This window comes from Anoplophora glabripennis, unplaced genomic scaffold (genome assembly GCF_000390285.2).
Source record: "Anoplophora glabripennis isolate ALB-LARVAE unplaced genomic scaffold, Agla_2.0 scaffold360, whole genome shotgun sequence".
Lineage (NCBI taxonomy): Eukaryota > Metazoa > Arthropoda > Insecta > Coleoptera > Cerambycidae > Anoplophora > Anoplophora glabripennis.
In genome coordinates, this window is record NW_019416516.1 from 429,709 (window position 1) to 447,328 (window position 17,620).

The window sequence follows — 17,620 nt, forward strand, 5'->3', positions numbered from 1 at the left end:
ATTAATATTTTTTAATTTTGAGAATTTTGCAATAAATTCAAATGCTTTTTATTCTTTTTAAAATCTTTTAATAATAAATAATAATTTGAAAATAATTTGTGAATTTTTACTTTAATTTTACATTTAAATCGTAATTAAATAGCTAACAAAATATTGAAAAAAACAAGTTTACTTTGCCTTAATATGTAAAAAAATTACTTTTTAAATGAACGATAGCTTCAATTATTTATTTAATAATAGTAAAATAATTCCGAAATTGAAATATCGCGAATTTTTTCGAGTTTCTCTCTTTTTTTCGCTAATTTTCGTGGTCTATTTCTGTCACAGGTTTCAAAGATTTACCTAATCAAATACAAAATTCTTATTACTATTTTTATTCCCGTGGAAACTACATAAAATCTACCTAATATCTTAGAAATATATTAATAATATAATATTTATTATGTATTTTTATATAAATACTTAGTACCTAGGGTATTTGTATAATATTTACAAAAAATCAACAATAGAAAACACAAGTGTGTGTGTGTTTCTAGAGGATGCAAACGTATATATTACATACCTAAATAACGCAGGGTAGTTTTGTTGCTTTCGAAATAAGCCATTTTTCAAATAAAATATATTAAAAGAAAAACAAATCAAAGTAGAGACTAATAGACCATTGATTTTAGATCCGCACTACAGGATTACGGAGACATTATTATTTTCTTAGGCGTTTTCACACTAGTGCTCTCACACTGGGGAATAATACAATATTTGTAATTTTTTTTTTGTTCTGCTTCTTCCATATTTCTAACAAAATTTGGTATCTTAACGTACTCAATCGAAATTTAACAGGCAACTAACACCCGTATACCCGACTGACCGACAACACACGAAGCATGCGGCATCGGCTTCCCATGCGGTGACGTCACCGGTTCAGCGGATTCTCAGCGCGCCAGTTTATGATTTGTAGGCGATATAAAACCCTAATTTTTTTCAGAAAACCTTAAAATTGCAATATCTTTCCGTTAAGCAAATAAAACAAAATTGCAGAATGAGTCCATTATTAGCAGCATATCTATGATTTGGTATTTTGCAACAGTTGAGGATTGGACAAGAATGAAACTCGGCGAGCTACATACAATAGCGTTTTTTGTAGAACATTGAAATCTATTTTTTTATTCGTAATTACATTAATAAGGTGCATCTCCCTAAAACCCCAGGGCCCAAATTTACAAAATTCAAATCGAAGTAGTAGGTATCTGAAATATTCTGATGTGGTGTCACCGTAAGACAGCCTGTATACTGAATGCATGTCGTCCAATTAATTCAAAATATACTGATTATACGACATATTGCCAAAAATTAAAGGTATTTCGTTGTGACAATTAAAATTTATGATCAAACCATAGCAACATACTTTTTCATATTAATATTGTTACATTTACTTCTGTCTTATCGATTTTCAACTAGCTTTCTTTTGTTTTGTATTAGGTACTATCCTTTGGCGTTTGCAAAGCCCTTAGGAAGTTTAAGAAATTTCGACTTTTAACATATTTTTCCTTCAATTACATCCCTCAAACTGCCTGTCTGTATCCACGCCACTGCTACCCGGAATAAAATGATTTGCACGTTTTTCCTAAGACACAGTTGATACTTATCCGTATACAAATGTTGCCATTCTTATCTTTACCCGATTTAAAGATAATCAAGAATTTTTTTTTCAGAGTAACAAACGGTACACCCCGTATGTAATAATTTTCCCGTATGGCGTGCATTCCCAGTACGCGCTGAACTCGTATAGATGTCATTTGACGTATTTTTATACTCCAGATCGCATCCGAGGAGATCGATTCTTGTGGTGTATTGACATCATTGACGGACGATCGTTTTCGAACCCGCTATACCGCATTACGAGCCGACATGTCCGTATTTGCCGAGAATGACCGCGGTTTTTTACCCGTACGTAATCATTGCTTATTCTGAAACATCATCGGTCACTGGTACCATTTTTCCAGCGCGCGGTTTTAAGGACAATGTCGACTTTTCACTTCGAAAACGCGGTGCTGTGGTTGCGGCACTGTCGGCTTCTTAAAAATGTAACAGTCTTCAATTTGTCTGATGGCGTGTACTTCGCAGCACTAGCAGGATTAAATTAAAAGTTCTAAATAAAGGAAAAACAACAAAAAGTTGTAACTGTTATGGGTTCACCTCATCAAAAAATTAAAAAATTAAAAAAAAAACAAATTACCTACTCGGTTTGTGCTTATGTACCCTAATAAACAACAACTAATTTATGTTTACAGCCTACTTATTCTAATCTCATTTGCTAAAAACATTTATTTGGGATAATCTGGGATAATTCAAAGTATAATTTATATGGCTCGTAAATTCCCAGAAAGCAAAATATATTTATTGGAGCAGGTACTAAATTTTTTACTTTTTATTAATTTTTTAAGTTAAAAATGTTTTTTTAGCAATAATCCATATTTTCTTCAGCAAAAAACGTTCATTATTCCAAAGAAAATATATTTTTTTCTATACTTAAGTGTGACATATTTTAGGGGGTGGTTGTCGAAATTATTTTGTGCAAAAAGTTCATATAAACGTAGGTCCAAATATGCTTCGTTTCCGATATAGGTACAGAGTGTTTAAATTAAAATTTTTATTTATTTTTATTAATTATTTCAGAGTTTTAAAGATATTGAATTAAATGTAAAATGAATGAAATTTTGGAATTTTGATAAACATTTCTCCCTTCGTCTTTGTTATTGGAAAATAACTCTACAATTCAAAAAAGAGATCCTCAAAATCAGATTAGGTATCGTTGTCGAGAAAATCAACTTTGAAATTGAAGCCTATTTCTAGGGGTGTGCTAGTTTTGACGCAAAGTTTACACTGACTGAATATTCACAGTTATCAACACAAAACTTTTTAACATTTTAAATTCTGTCAGGTACCCAATTTTGTAATTTTGATTTGCGGTTACAAAAGACGAAAATAAAAAACCAACGTCCTACAAAGGATTCATGTAGAATGTTTTTTATTATATTATTGACATTGATATCTTGGGCACGCAGAAAACAAGTAAAAATAAATGTTGTGGCAAAGTTTAATTTCCATAAACAATAAATATTAAACATTCATTTTGAAATCACGTGTCCCCTTGCAGATGATAATTTTATTTTGATTTAACTTCAGAAACAAATACGATAAGCACTGCACATCTTTTTAAGTGATTTAATTAAAATATATCAATTCTTGATCTAGTAATGCGTTTTGAGAACTAAAATGTAAGACTACAATCTAAAAGTGTAGTTTTTCTTGTACGCTTAAAGCGAAAATATAAAAGCTTTAAAAATATTTCTTTATTCAATTTCAAAATTTTCATTTTTATTTACGTACTGCTCATTTTTTATATATACCTAATATATTCTCTGTAAATATTAAAAAATAAGTTCTATCGACGGCGACGGGAGCAAAATCAGTCAGTTGAAAGGGTTATCCTCTTAAACTCTCCAGTATATTTATTGCTCGTTTAAAAACATCATTATCTAATTTAATGCAGCAATTTAGTTTATTAGAGTATCCCTTCTAATAAAAATTAAATCATGGAACATTATCACAACGAGCTCAATAATTAACGGCAATATTTTGAAAACAAAATATCTTCGGAGATAATAAGGTCAAAAAAATTAATCTCGGCCCTTAATAAATTAAAAAATATACGACTTGTCTAAATAGGTACAAAAATAACCCCTACTGCATAATATAGTCCAGTCATTGAACGTAAAATACGGCGTTACTGTATAATTTTCCCAAAGAGCACCGATTTGCACCAAAATTTGGATTTAGGTTCTACTTACCCTCTACTTCAAGGTGGACCCTGTGCCGGGGGTTGCTTTTTATATTTTGGGGGTGAAAACTACCCCTATTCGAAAATATTGTAGATTCGAGCGTGTAATAGGTTGCAATCATTTTTAAGTAAGTAATTACGATGAATTGAAAATTGTCAATCCCTAAAAACCACCCCCTATGACAGTAATCATTAAAAATAATGTTGAAAAATATTATTCAGTAACTTGGAATAATTCAGTCATATATGTAATGATATTAAATTATGATTTCTTTATTGTTTTAATTTTTTATTATTTATTTATAAGTTTCAACCCTTATAAAAACCACCCCTTGCCAAAAAACGAAAAATATAATACAATCTTTTTATTATTTAAAATGTAATGTATTTATTTATTATCAAACCTTAAAAAAACCTTACTAACAATGTTTTTTTTATTGCGAATAACATAAATAATCAAAAATCCTCTTCACTCTCGTCTTCCTTTCCTATTCTATTCCTAAAATTCCTATTTCTATTCCTAAAATATAGCTATAATGTGTATTCATCAATGCTTCAATCTACGTGTCCTGATATCTGCAAAAATATGTGATTGGTTTTTTACTCATAATTCGCTTAGTTTTTATATGCTATCAAGCCCTTCAAAAAACCATTTTGTAGGATTTTTCAAGGGCTATAAGATCAAATAAATTAAATTTTCTTTCAGCCCTTATTTTTGTAAGGATTCGAGCTGAAATGGCTTGAACAAGTTGCTATTTACGAACATATGCAAACTTTAAACGCCCATATCCATATCTTACTTAATTTTTATCCTACAGCAAAAAAAATGAAATTTTTAAAAAAGCAAAACCTACAATTTTGTACTCTACAAAATTTTGCGTATCATTAATAGTTTTTGAGTTATTTTGAAGAAAAGACAATTTTTTCCTAAAATACAAATATTCTCTTTTCACTTCAAGCTCAACTTTTTTCAAAACTAAGCACTTTAAACCGATCAAACTTCTAGAGCAAGTATATAAATAAAGTGAAGTGGTAACGATTATTTTCAATTGGGGTGTTAATTAGGGGGTAATTACACGTTTTTTTGTCGCCGAAAAAAATACGGACCAACTTTATTTTCGTCATAACTCGCTTAAGTTTGATGCTAGGGACTTTTATAAACAACAAAAATAAAGGTTTTTTCGAGCACTTTAAAAAGGTTCTATGAGTATTCCTTGAAAAATGTATTGGTTTTTGGTTATTTCAAGTTCAAACTTTCAATTTTGGCGTTTGACGATTGGCGTTTGACGAATAAGAACCAAGCTTCAACAAGTTATTACTCCGCTTGTATTGGGTCTACAAACACCATAAATACACCATTCTTTTTGTTTTCTTATAAGCTACATTTTTATAAGAATGATTTTTTTGATAAAATACTTACTTTTTGAGTTATTCGCGAAAAACCGTCTGAAAAAGTGTTTTTTTTTTGGTTAAAAAATTTACACTCGCAAATAAGTCGAAAAGTATTAACTTCAGATTTTTTTAATGTTTCCATTAACACGTGTGGATTTTCCGCAGATTTTGTACGGTAACTTTGTGAATTTATGAATCCACTAAGATGAAACCATGCCTCATCGATAAAAAAGTTATATCTAAAAGATTGTCATCATTTACAAAAATTATAAATTCATATAAGAACTTTTCACGTTAATTCTGAGGTGAACACCCTGTAAGAGGAGGGGTACATTAGGGTTCATTAGCATCTCTCGCCAGTGCGTATATATTTTATCTACAAATAAAGGCAGACATGATCAACGCACCTCTCTGCTAAATTATTCGTATTTTTGTAACACCTGAAGAATTTACCAAGGCATCGCATTAAATTTAATCTCCAGCATAGTCGAGGCATGCCGCGAGCTGTTGGAAGTGCTGTAAGAAATTAATCCAGGAGTAATGTAAGCCGCTATCTGCATTGGATTTTCGCCGTCTTCGGTATACACTCGAAAATAATCGTTTGAAAGAATCTGCTCGGTTGCTTTGTACAGAAATAATTACTTATACTATTTATTCTACCTTCTATCTTATATATTTCTGCCACTAACAGTACTCGTATCAGTCAAGGTGTCGTATCTGATTTCAAATCGGTATAAATCGAAAAATAATTAATTTATTGTTCCATATCGTTTCAAAACAGACCACAGTGACAAAGGAAATCCAGTCTTAGCTTTTCCTTGGACAAAGTTATTGGGACGAAACCAAAATTACTTGGTTAAGCATTCAGTTTAATAGAAAAAAAAATACACTTTTCTGAGTGTAACTGACGGCAGAAAAGCACAAAAAATCCCAGCACTGACCCCCCGTACAAGGCCGATACGCCGCCAAAGAGTGCATTGTTGTGTTGGGGAACGGCGCGTCTTCTACCAAAACAGTCATTTGTATCGGACCGCGTGTATCTGACATAGTGATCCATGACGATTCCTCTCATCGGGACACAAACGCAATGACCTTACGAACCCCGAGATCTCTTTCCACATGAAAAGGATGTAATATCGCGGTCGAGATACGTACATTGTTCCAGTGATAATAAATATATTGTTTATAAGTTGTATGGGGCTTTATTTATAAGCAGTTAATAGTCTGAGAGGAAGTTGCAGACGAAGGAACTAATTAAAGTGGCGACATATTGAAATAATAATGATAAATGTATGGTAGTTAGTAAATTTATCACAGTTTTTGCGTTATTTGTACTAGTGCCAGTATTTCAGTTTATTGTTACAAGTTTGGGCTCTGTAACATTGCGAGGCCATCAAAAATAACAGATTTTCCAAATAAAAACTTTACATAAAACCTATTGTCGAATTCCAAGTCGTTTCAGAACATGGTACATGAAACATACAAAAATGAAATAAAAAATGGGTATTTTAACTTGAAACAATGAAGTTGATTGTGGTGACTTATTTTTGGGCCACCCTGAATGAATTTGGCATCAGAAAAACCGCAGCCAAAAATAAAATTCGACGTGTCCGAGCGTTTTTAAGATACATGGCATCGTTTTTTAAGTTTTACTAGAAAATCAGGCTTTTTTCGAAAAACATAAGAGAGGAATAATTTGTAGAAAATTGAAAGACGAAAATATCATGATTGTTACCGTAAAGCAGTGGCGTACTATTTTATTTAGAAAAATATGCCATCGATCCCATGTATCTCCGCCACTGGAGCATATAAATTTTAAGAAAAGCCCTCAGATTTTGGACAATGTTTACATAAATAGATGTGCCCAATTTCAAATTATTTCATTTAATAGTTTTTAAATTATTAAAAAAAAATTAAAAATATTTTTTGAAGTTTGTATCTTTTTAACGAAGCGTCCTAGATAAAAACTTTACAGGAAAAGCTCCCCTTAAAATTCACCAAATAATACGAGGTTCCATTTTTGGTCACCATTTGCAAATCACCCTGTATAATTTTTCTTGTATCGATACATAACAAAAGTTATTTCTCAACACATTTTTGTTTGTAATTGGATTACGTTTTGAAGTTTGAGTTTTTTTCAAATAAACAATAAGTACATCCAGAAAAAACAACCCAGTCTAACCTAACCTCTATTATACAGGGTGTTTCAGAAAGACCTCCCGTAAATTCAGGGGGTGATAGTACGACAAAAAAATAACAATTTTTTGTCTTATGAACTATATGTCTATCTCCTCATGTTTTCTAGATACAGAGCGACAAAATAAAATTTTTTAAATAGAATTGGAGCCCGAATGTTAAAAAACCTAACCTTAAAAAAATTAGAACTTAAAATGTATCTAATACGAATGTAGCATAACTAGCGCCCTCTATGAAATATCCAAAAAATAATTAGACCAGCGTATTTGGCGTCCTTAGAAACCCCGGAATCCCAAATTTCATAAAAATATTTAGCACCGTTTTGGAAACTTTCGTAAAAATTATATTTAAAAAATTTTGTCGCTCTGTATCTCGAAACCAAATGATATAGTTCATAGGACAAAAAATTCTTATTTTTTGTCGTACTATCACCCCCTGAATTTACGGGAGGTATTTCTGAAACACCCTGTATATTTCTATTTTTCTGTTCGCTATATTTTCAATTGGATGTTGATTTAGTTCAGGATATTTTTTTTAATTTGTTTATAACATAATTAAACAACCAATTTACCTGCACCCACTGTTTCACATTAACACAAGATTTCTCGGTATTTCTTTTTCTTGTGTTGTAATCATGGTGTAAATAAAGTGATAGTGTATCTAATAAAACCAATGGTATAGTATATAACCCTTGAATTTACCAGTTTATATCATATTAAAGTAAAGGTTCTAATGAAAGATTTTCGAGCATTTATCATTGATTTTTTCGTAAATTTCGTATTTTTTTTATAAACATTTGGTGTTCCCCTCTATTATTCTGCATTTCGCTGAAGTAGAATGAAAAATGTTTAAAATACTTCTGCATTGTTTGTACAGTCTACACAAAACTATCTTCTAAATAATTTCCAGTATTTATCAATGTTGAAAGTTTAAAGTAAATTGAAAACAAACTCTATCAGATGTCTAGTAACGACGATTGCCCTAAAATATGATGGTAATAGTGAACCAAAATGGAAGTCGGTGGAAGACAAACAAACAAATAAAAACTGTCAAAATGCAATGTCAGATAACGTCTGTCAAAAACACTGTGACAAAAGTAAAATCGGTTAACTTCAGAAATTAGAACGATCAGGTGTCAGATGAGTACCAATATTGCAGAAGATAGTAAAACAAGTTAAGTGTACAATATTTATGTTAATATTTACAATATTCAAACGAAGCGTTATGAAGATATTCCGTTCAGCACTTTACTATTCGGAATTATAAAAATACGGAATGAAAAGGAATACCGTTATATTTGTATCTGTAGCTGCTGTAGCAGTGGTAATAGTTGTTGTTAGTGTTGTCATTACGCGGTACATTTAATAAAAATTGTTAATCTTTAGGTTACATTTTATTTTTTTTAACAATTATCTTGCGGAGTTTGCGGTAAGTTTCTTTATTTATTTCATAGATTTGACAGTAGTATACTATGGATGGAACCAACGCCGACTTTCAGTGCATTGTATTGTTCCAACATGACTGCAATACTGCAAAAGCGGCAGCGATTTGCCCTAAGTCACGTAACCTAGGATACAAATCTCGCGACATTGACTTACAAAAAAACTATATCTGATTATGAAATTGACTCATTTTTGATAGCGACACAACAATTAAAAAAATTACTGTCCGATCTATATGTAAAATAAGCAATAACACTTAATGGATATAACAAATCACGCCTGATAAGCCTAAGTCGCGTGACGCCAGACTAGTTTCATCTCACTTTACATACATCCCTCTCTACATTACATGGAAAGTATACTGTCAAGTCGATGATTTATTTTATTTTATTATTTTTTTTCATGAATGGTAAAATTCCCGAAACAATAATATATACAAATACGTACGTATTTTGAAAATATCGTGATATAATACCTACATATTCTTGATTTCTAATAAATATACTGTTTTCATTTGAAGCAGCACAATCTAAACACGCATTCTTAACAATTGTGATACAATTAGTTTTATGTTTCAGTTTGGAAAAATAGGTTTTACACTTTTAAATTAGATTCAATTTGAGGTTATTATAACTGAAAGTTGTTTACGCGCGTTATTTTCGTGGGGGATTCTCAATTCACTGCGGCGTGATATTTTGGTAGTGTGTAACTCGAACCAGAATAGTTCGTCTCTCCATATAAATTGCAAAAGGTACAAGAATAGGAACATTTAGTCTCTGTCTGTCTCTGGTGTCACTCTTTGTTCGACTGCAACCTTAATTTAACCTACGAATTTATAAATAGAAAATCACAGACCGGCAGTAATGTATATTCGTTTCTTGTCTATAACGAAAACCCGTATGTCATATTTGTAATTCTAGTTTTAGCTCCCAGGCTACGAGATATAAAAAATGGTGCCATACGGTTATGGGAGGTTCCTGGTTGATCTAACTAACTTACTGTAGTGCAAAAATTAACAGTAACAAATATACAGAGGGTCAAAGATAAAAAAAATGTTTTTCCTCGATATTTTTTGACAGACCAAATTGGGTCTACGGGAGCTTATTGTGATGTAGAATTCAAATCTGAATTTACAAAACAAAGATTAAATATCAATTAAAACTGAGAACAAGAAGAGTAAGAAACTATTATTACGTGTTGATGCATTGTTGGTACCAAATATTTCATGTTCAGTGCATTTTCTGCATCGTTTTAAAAATTTTCTCTTCGCTTTTGAAAATTTCGGATGAAGATTCCGAATTGCATCTGCAGCAAATTTAAATACCGCGATACGACAAACTCCCGAATACTGATTTTGGTCCAAATATCTACTGTGTCAAAAAATAAACGACTTTTTCATCTTAGACCTCCCGTATGTCTGTTATTTTTAACTTCTGCACTACCAAAATCATCTTGAACTTTTAGTGTTGGATTTTAAAACGCGATTACATTTAAGAGTCGCATAAAAGCCCAAGCAATAACGGAAACATATTTGGAATTACAAGAGAACAAGAAACTATAAACAGTTAATTGTCGGTATGGTTTAATTTTCCCATTACAAGCACTAAATAGTTTCTACTTAAGCATTGTTTGTGTTACAACCATAGGCGCCATGTGGTGTTTCAAGAGGTCGAACTTGTCGAGGCTATGCCCTATGATATGTTTTTTAAAGTATCTGTGTAAATCACGAGATACTTCAATGTCACTTGAGATAAATCAGGGTACAATAAATAGTACAGATTTTTTTAATATGTAACTTTTAATAACGAAAACTGAACGTATTTCTTTTTAGGGCAGAAAAATGTGATTGCATCTAATAACAGAAATATTCTCAAAACAGCCTAGTCGATGCAGGTTTTTCATGTTTTTATCTAGGGATCATGTCAAAAATTACGAGTTTTTTTACAGTTTCCAGTGACAGTAATTAACTTATGTGCCATAAGAGTTACTTGAGGATTTCAGTAAAAAAAGTCTATCATTTTTTTACTTGCGTCACTACCTTTCATCTACCACTTACCTCACATGGTAAATGATCGTTAAAAAGTTGTAAGAAAGTTTTAAAATATAGAAACTTCGTATCTCTGATGGCAACAGATAAGAAACGGAGTATCAGCCGTAGAATTATAGACATTTCTGTAATACAGTAAATTCCGTACCTACGCCTATGGTTTCCTTCCATCAGCATTTCCGCCTATATGTCACAGTTTTATGATCTATTTTATTTCCAACCTTTAAAACAACAATCGAGCAAACATAATTTCAGTCACGAGCTCTGAGAAGACGTGTTTAATTGAGAATTTAGTTTTCAGCACATAGGAATAAAATACGTATAAGTGTACGTTTAAAAGTTCAACATGAAACTGATACAAAGCGCAGTATCTACTCCTCCAGTTTTCTAAAATTTGTGATACATTTACTTGACACTTTGTAATAAATTCAATAGATATGAAAGAAGCATATTGGCAAATCCCTATAGTAACAAAGCGATTTTTATATAAACTCCAATTTACAGTGTATTTTTTTCTCTTCTAGGCTTGTGCTCCAAGGTACGTGTGGTACACGAAGTACTTGAACAGGAAAGACCCAGTTGGTACCTGCTTTGTGGCTGACGGCAATTTCCAAAATGCTGAAGAATATTCCCCATGTCGGACAAGTGAGTATTTTAGTCAATTTGGTATTAATACTGTCGTCAAATTTAAATGTTGTTCTAAACAGTTATTAAATATTATTAAATGAAACCAACACATAAAAAAAAAACTAATTTGTGAATGTATATCTTTAACACTTGCCATCTAATAACCATTAATTTCCAGCTATATACAGTTACACTGATTAAAAACAAAATGTTTTTTGGTTGATTTCCTCATAAAAGTAAGCAATTCTAGCAGTGAGCACTATTTTTGAGATTAATATAAATAATATAAAGGTGCATGGTAAAAAATGTGTCAAAGAGTAAAGAAACAGAGTAACGGAAATTTAAATAAGATTGCTGAAGAAATGTTAAATAACCTCTAGTTCTAACAAACATTCCTTTCATGGTTATGATGGTATTTATTTAATTAATTAATTTGGATTCGACTAATATTGATTCGATTTAGAATTCATGTCCATGGTATTTAAGTGGTCGTTAAGACTAATATCTCACATAAATTCGGTTGTTCATATACTTAGATACGCAGTGAACATTACATCAAAATTCCAACCATTAATTTGAAGAAAAAAAAAATCTACTTCTGCGTCTTTTTTTATCAAGACCTGTCTCCCATTGAAAGTAAATCTGTGTGACATCTTAAAATCCAGCCCAGTCTCATAGTTCTGCTGAGGCGTGTCAGTGCGTGTCATAAGCGTACAAGTCGGAAAGACGTGTTACCATTTTCACGGTTTAGTTATTCTAATAAGTGTTAAAAATGGAATCATGTGCAGTTATTTGTGGCCAACCTGATAATCCGAATACAATTAATACTGGGCATTCAAATTTTCTTGCAGAAAATTAAACTTACATGTATGACGGATGTAACTAAAAAAGAAACTATTATTTGACTGGGAAGGTACTAAAATTTCTATTTAAAAATATGATTTAATTTTATTTTTACTTTCTATTAAAATATAAATATTACAGCTACACAATAAGTCCTGAAATTTTCGTTATGACAGTATCTCCAATGGTTTTTACATAATTATTTTTTTAATTTAAAGTTCCGAAAATGTTTATTGCAAAAAGTTGTTAAAATGAAAACTTTGAAAAACGGTTTAGTAGTCATTAGTAGCTTTTCACCTTCGAATTCTTTGAAACTTAACCGATCGACTTGAAATTTGGCAGATAGTTACAGAAAAGGTCAATGAGCATTTGTGACATAGCGCCGATTAACGTTTCCACCCTGTTGGGGATTGACACCCCTTCTCGGGGGTGTAAATTTTTTTTTACAAAAAAAATCGACAAAGAATCAAATTTTGAGCAAAAAATATTCGAAGATTTTTTTCGAGAAATCAATAGTTTTTTAGTTACTCACAATTGAAAACTTGGAATTTTGAGTGAAAAAAAAAAACACTTTTTCAAAGTATTTTTCGCGAATAACTCAAAAACTATGCATTTTATTTAAAAAAGTGCAATGAACAAAAATGTAGCTTATAAATAAATAAAGAAAATCGTTTTTTAAAAAGTGTTGTACGTCCTATACAAAGCGAAATATGGTTAGTGGAAGGGGACTTATTATGGGGGGAATACTCGAATTGATGTATTCAATGTCAAATAATGGAAAAAGGATTAATTTTATGTGTATAACGCTCCTGGAGTTTTTTGTAGTACTCAAAAAGACCTTCAAAATGAGCACTTATAAAAGTTAATTAGAGCAAAATTGAAGGAGTTACCGTCAAAAACAGATGGGTTGCTCATATTTTTTAAGGAAAAATGAACAGTAAACGCTGTACCATTTCCATCAGAATTAAAATTAATCGCAGACCCTTTACAATTAGTTTTGTTTTAGTGTTTTTCATACGATCCTGAAGATTTAGAATGCGTATTTTTTGAATAATATACGGTAAAAGTTGAAAACGTATTTTTCATTATTCAAAAAAAATTGCCTTATTTATATAATAACTCTGAAACTATGAAAGATATGTAAAAAATGATAGACAACAAAAATGTAGCTTTTTTTCAACAAATAGTTTTTTATTCCTATAGCATAAAAAATGAAGGAGATATCGCCGCTTGAAGTAGTGAAAAAACAACTTGTCTCGAGGCCTTCGATCCTTTCCCTTTAAAAAACGAAGGACTTAAAAGGTTTTATATGCAAACGATCTTATACCTCTTGAAATATCGATTATAATAAAAATATTTTACGTTAATATTGGTAATAAGTAAAATATTCTTTCATAAACAATATAAGGGAATTTTTAATTTAAATTATTGCACAATTATAGCATTCCAAGATTTAAAACGTAATTTTTTATAATTTTTTTAGCACAGGGATGATTTATGAGGGTTGAAAAGTGTTATGAGATACAAATTCTTTGATAAGCAATGAGGGAATTTTTATTTTAAATAATTGCACGGTTAAAGCATACCAAGCTTTTAAGAAGTAATTTTTTATCATTTTTGTCAACACAGGGGTGGTTTTTAGGGGTTGAAAGGGCAAAAATTATTTTATTAGCTAAAGGTAACTTTTATTTTAAAAAATTCCACGATTTAATCATTCCAAATCTTTAAAAAGTATTTTTTTATCATTATTTTTTGCATAGGGGTAGTTTTTAAGGGTTAAATAAAGGGTCGAAAAGATCAAATATATCATAAAACATGTTCGAGAGCATGGTACATTATTTAATCTTTGTGCTCGAACAAGATTTTTATCAATAAAATGCTTAAAACTTAATTTTTTCAATTTTTTTCACTTAGGGGTAGTTTTTACCCCTAAAAAACAAAAAGCGTCAATCGGGCTTATGTCACTTTTGAACTTGAGCCAAAGATGAGCCTTATTCTAAATTTTCATGCAAATCCATGCAGTGTCAAAGAATTCGAAGGTTTCAGCTGATTTTCAGCTTCAACGACTGTACTATTTAGTGTATTGGTTTTGATTAAAACATATGAACTCAAAAAATTCCATAATCAAGTGGAAAATGGGGTCCACTTGAAATGGTTTTGCTCATTATTAAATACATTTTACAGTCCATTATAATTACAATCGATATGTTACAACAATCAAAATCAGTCCAGTGTAATTTGTAACAAATATTCATTAGTTAAATTTGTATTTTTCAAGAAACGGTTAATTTCATTCGTCTTATTCAAGTCATTTTAATGTGAACTATCCCCACTATTTTTCCAAAAGGAACTCACCCCCTCCAGTTTTTTATAAGTATAAACAGGACACCCGGTATATTACCGCGAGTTGCTACTGTCGATCACCCTGTACAAAACTATACGTCGATCAATTCAGGGCACTCGGCGTCTTTGACAACTGAAAACGGATTTACTGCATTACGAGGAAATAATGAATTTTCTAATATAACCCTTTTTTTACACCGACGAAATGCTACTCTTTCCACGTACCTGTTTAGGGATTCCGCACCCGCCACTATTCCGCCGCACTGAATACGAAACAAATCACGACAGAGAGACCACTATTTACAAATTCAAACAGGCTACTTTATGTCTTTTTTAACACTTCTCCGCTCAAATCCAAATAATTATGATAAAGCACCCGACACACGTGCCCTTTGCGCTCATATGGCGCCCATATGTCCCTCAGTACGTACATCCGCGTCGAAAAAAAAAAACGTCTCGAACTTATTATATCAAATTATACACAGGATGGATGTCCGCTCCGATGGCACTTGCTGAAAATAAAGGAGTACGTGCCGGCAGAAAGGGAGGTCGTTAACGAAATTGCAAACAATGGGCGATTCTAGATTTATGGACGTTTCTATGTGTGCGGTTTTCGCGTGTCAATTTTCTTTTCGCGCGCCCGATGATTTATGAGGTGTCGGTGATGAATAATATTAATTTTATATGGGCGCACGATCGAAATGTTAATGGTGTTATTATGTTGGTAGGCGTGATATCGCACATCCTATCAGTTCATTTAAATAATATAGATGGCAATCGGGAAAAGAACATAAAATTTGTTGTTGTAAATGTACGTTTATCGAAAGATCAGTTAATTTCGTGAATCAAAATCTATTTGAGTCAAATATACATCGTGGTTAGTTAATAGGCACAAAAATACATTTTTTTTTTTTCAACAATTTCTCCATCAAAATAATTAATGCAAACGGAGCGCGGGAAAACGCACGGAAGCCATGTTGTGACGTCATACCATTAGTTTGCGACTCGACCGCAACTTGGCTGGGCAAAGATATACTTGTTACAAAAATAATAATATTTAAAACGAATAAACAATGCAACTTATACCTTTCTTGCACTATTGTATTATAGCACAGGATAAGTGCTATAAATAAAGCAATAAAATAAGTGATAAAGACACGTGGATATTATATTACAAAAAAAATATTAGATAAAAACGAAACGTCACAAATATATCCAATACCGTTAGGATAGGTTTGAAAGAGTTTTAAATTTCATAACTTCTAAGCAAAAATATAGTGTGTGTCACATTTAAAACAACCAAGTTATTGCTGTTTAAAGTTGAGAAAATTATCCAATAGTTTTTTGAACACCCTGTACAATACTAAATGACGACAAATATAATAATTTATAACTTCAAGGATCTAAAATACACTCTCCAAAGCTGGCTTCTTTAAAATTATTTTTTTATTGCAAATCTTAAATTTCTACGCTAAGCCTGCATTTTCACTAAAATTGAAATATCTCACAAACAATAAGTTCTAGGAATGCAGGACCTTTAATAAAGTTCACATATTTTTTTTACGGTGCTTTCAAAAATACAGTAAAATGGTTTTACTCAAAAATGGCTTTTTCGAAAAACATAAGAGATTAGTAATTTGTAGAAAATTGAAAGACGAATCCGAAAATATCATGGTTGTTGCCGTAAAGCAGTGGCGTACTGTTTTATATAGAAAAATATGCCACCGACACTCTGTATCTCCGCCACTGGATAATGTAAATTTTAAGAAAAGCCCTCAAATTTTGGATAATGTTTACATAAATACATGTGCCCAATTTCAAATTACTTCACTTAATAGTTTTATAGTTTATAAATTATTTAAAAAAATTTAAAATATTTTTTGAAGTTTAACACCCTGTATCTCTTTAACGAAACGTCCTAGATAAAAATTTTATAGGAAAGACACCCCTTAAAATTCACCAAAGAATACGAGGTTTCATTTTTGGTCACCATTTGTGAATCACCCTATTATATACTTTTTTAATTTACTAAAATATCGCGTCTTATCAAAATTATTCAAGGGTGGCAATTTTTTCAGTTTTCGAAAGTCAAAAAGAAATATATCAGACAGCCAGATGTTCCGCAATCAAATTTTTTCCAATTCAAAAACTCTCGTTAACGTAACTTTAGCAACTTTTTGTAATGTTTATCTGATCTAATGTTGTTGATACAAACGAGCAGCTGCTAATGCATTTTGTCTTGCTTCGCCGTAAACTATCCGTCGATTCTGCGCTATTTTGAACAACTGTACGACTGATATAAACGATAAACCCCAGTAATTAGAGGTCTGTTAAAACCACAGTAATACTGAAGAAATAAGCATTTGCCAGCGACTGAACGCTGTGGTTTTGAGTATCAAAGAAACCAGGACTACTATGACGCTTGTGTTTTCTAAAAATTGTTAGCTTTTTTATTTCTTTTGTTAAAATATTAGTTTATTTAAAATTTTTACCTATCTAATTTTAGATATGAGTTCAGATACCAAGTTTTATCTTTCTCCACATATAAATATTGTTTATAAATAAATAAATATTGAGCGTTACTGGTTTTCAAACCTGCGATTACCATAAAATGCGAAATCTAATACTTAAAAACTTAAAAACATGTCATGGAAAACCACGTAGAATCTATGAAATATTTTAAATTATTTACGATGGAACCTGTTTCAACAGCTGGGAGCAATACCAGAATTTAATGGTCTCCCGTAAATAAAACGGAACTTTAGAAGAGCAAAATTTAATATTTTCAGTTCAGTAATTGATACGCATTAAAAAAATTGTAAGTAATTTAACTTTAACTGAGAAAAATTTGTAAATCATGAAATACTTTTTGGTTATTGCAGAGGTGACAAA

At 31.2% G+C, this 17,620-nt stretch overlaps 1 protein-coding gene across 3 annotated transcripts in view; it reads left to right on the forward strand.

Moving 5' to 3' along the window:
- LOC108908488 (integrin alpha-PS2) overlaps positions 1-17,620 on the forward strand; it is a 129,984-nt gene that overhangs the window by 72,696 nt on the left and 39,668 nt on the right. For all 3 annotated transcript variants that reach the window (XM_023454820.1, XM_023454822.1, XM_023454821.1), the window contains exon 5: positions 11,440-11,560. In XM_023454820.1, coding sequence (XP_023310588.1) covers positions 11,440-11,560 — 121 coding nt within the window. The remainder of the gene's footprint in view (positions 1-11,439; positions 11,561-17,620) is intronic.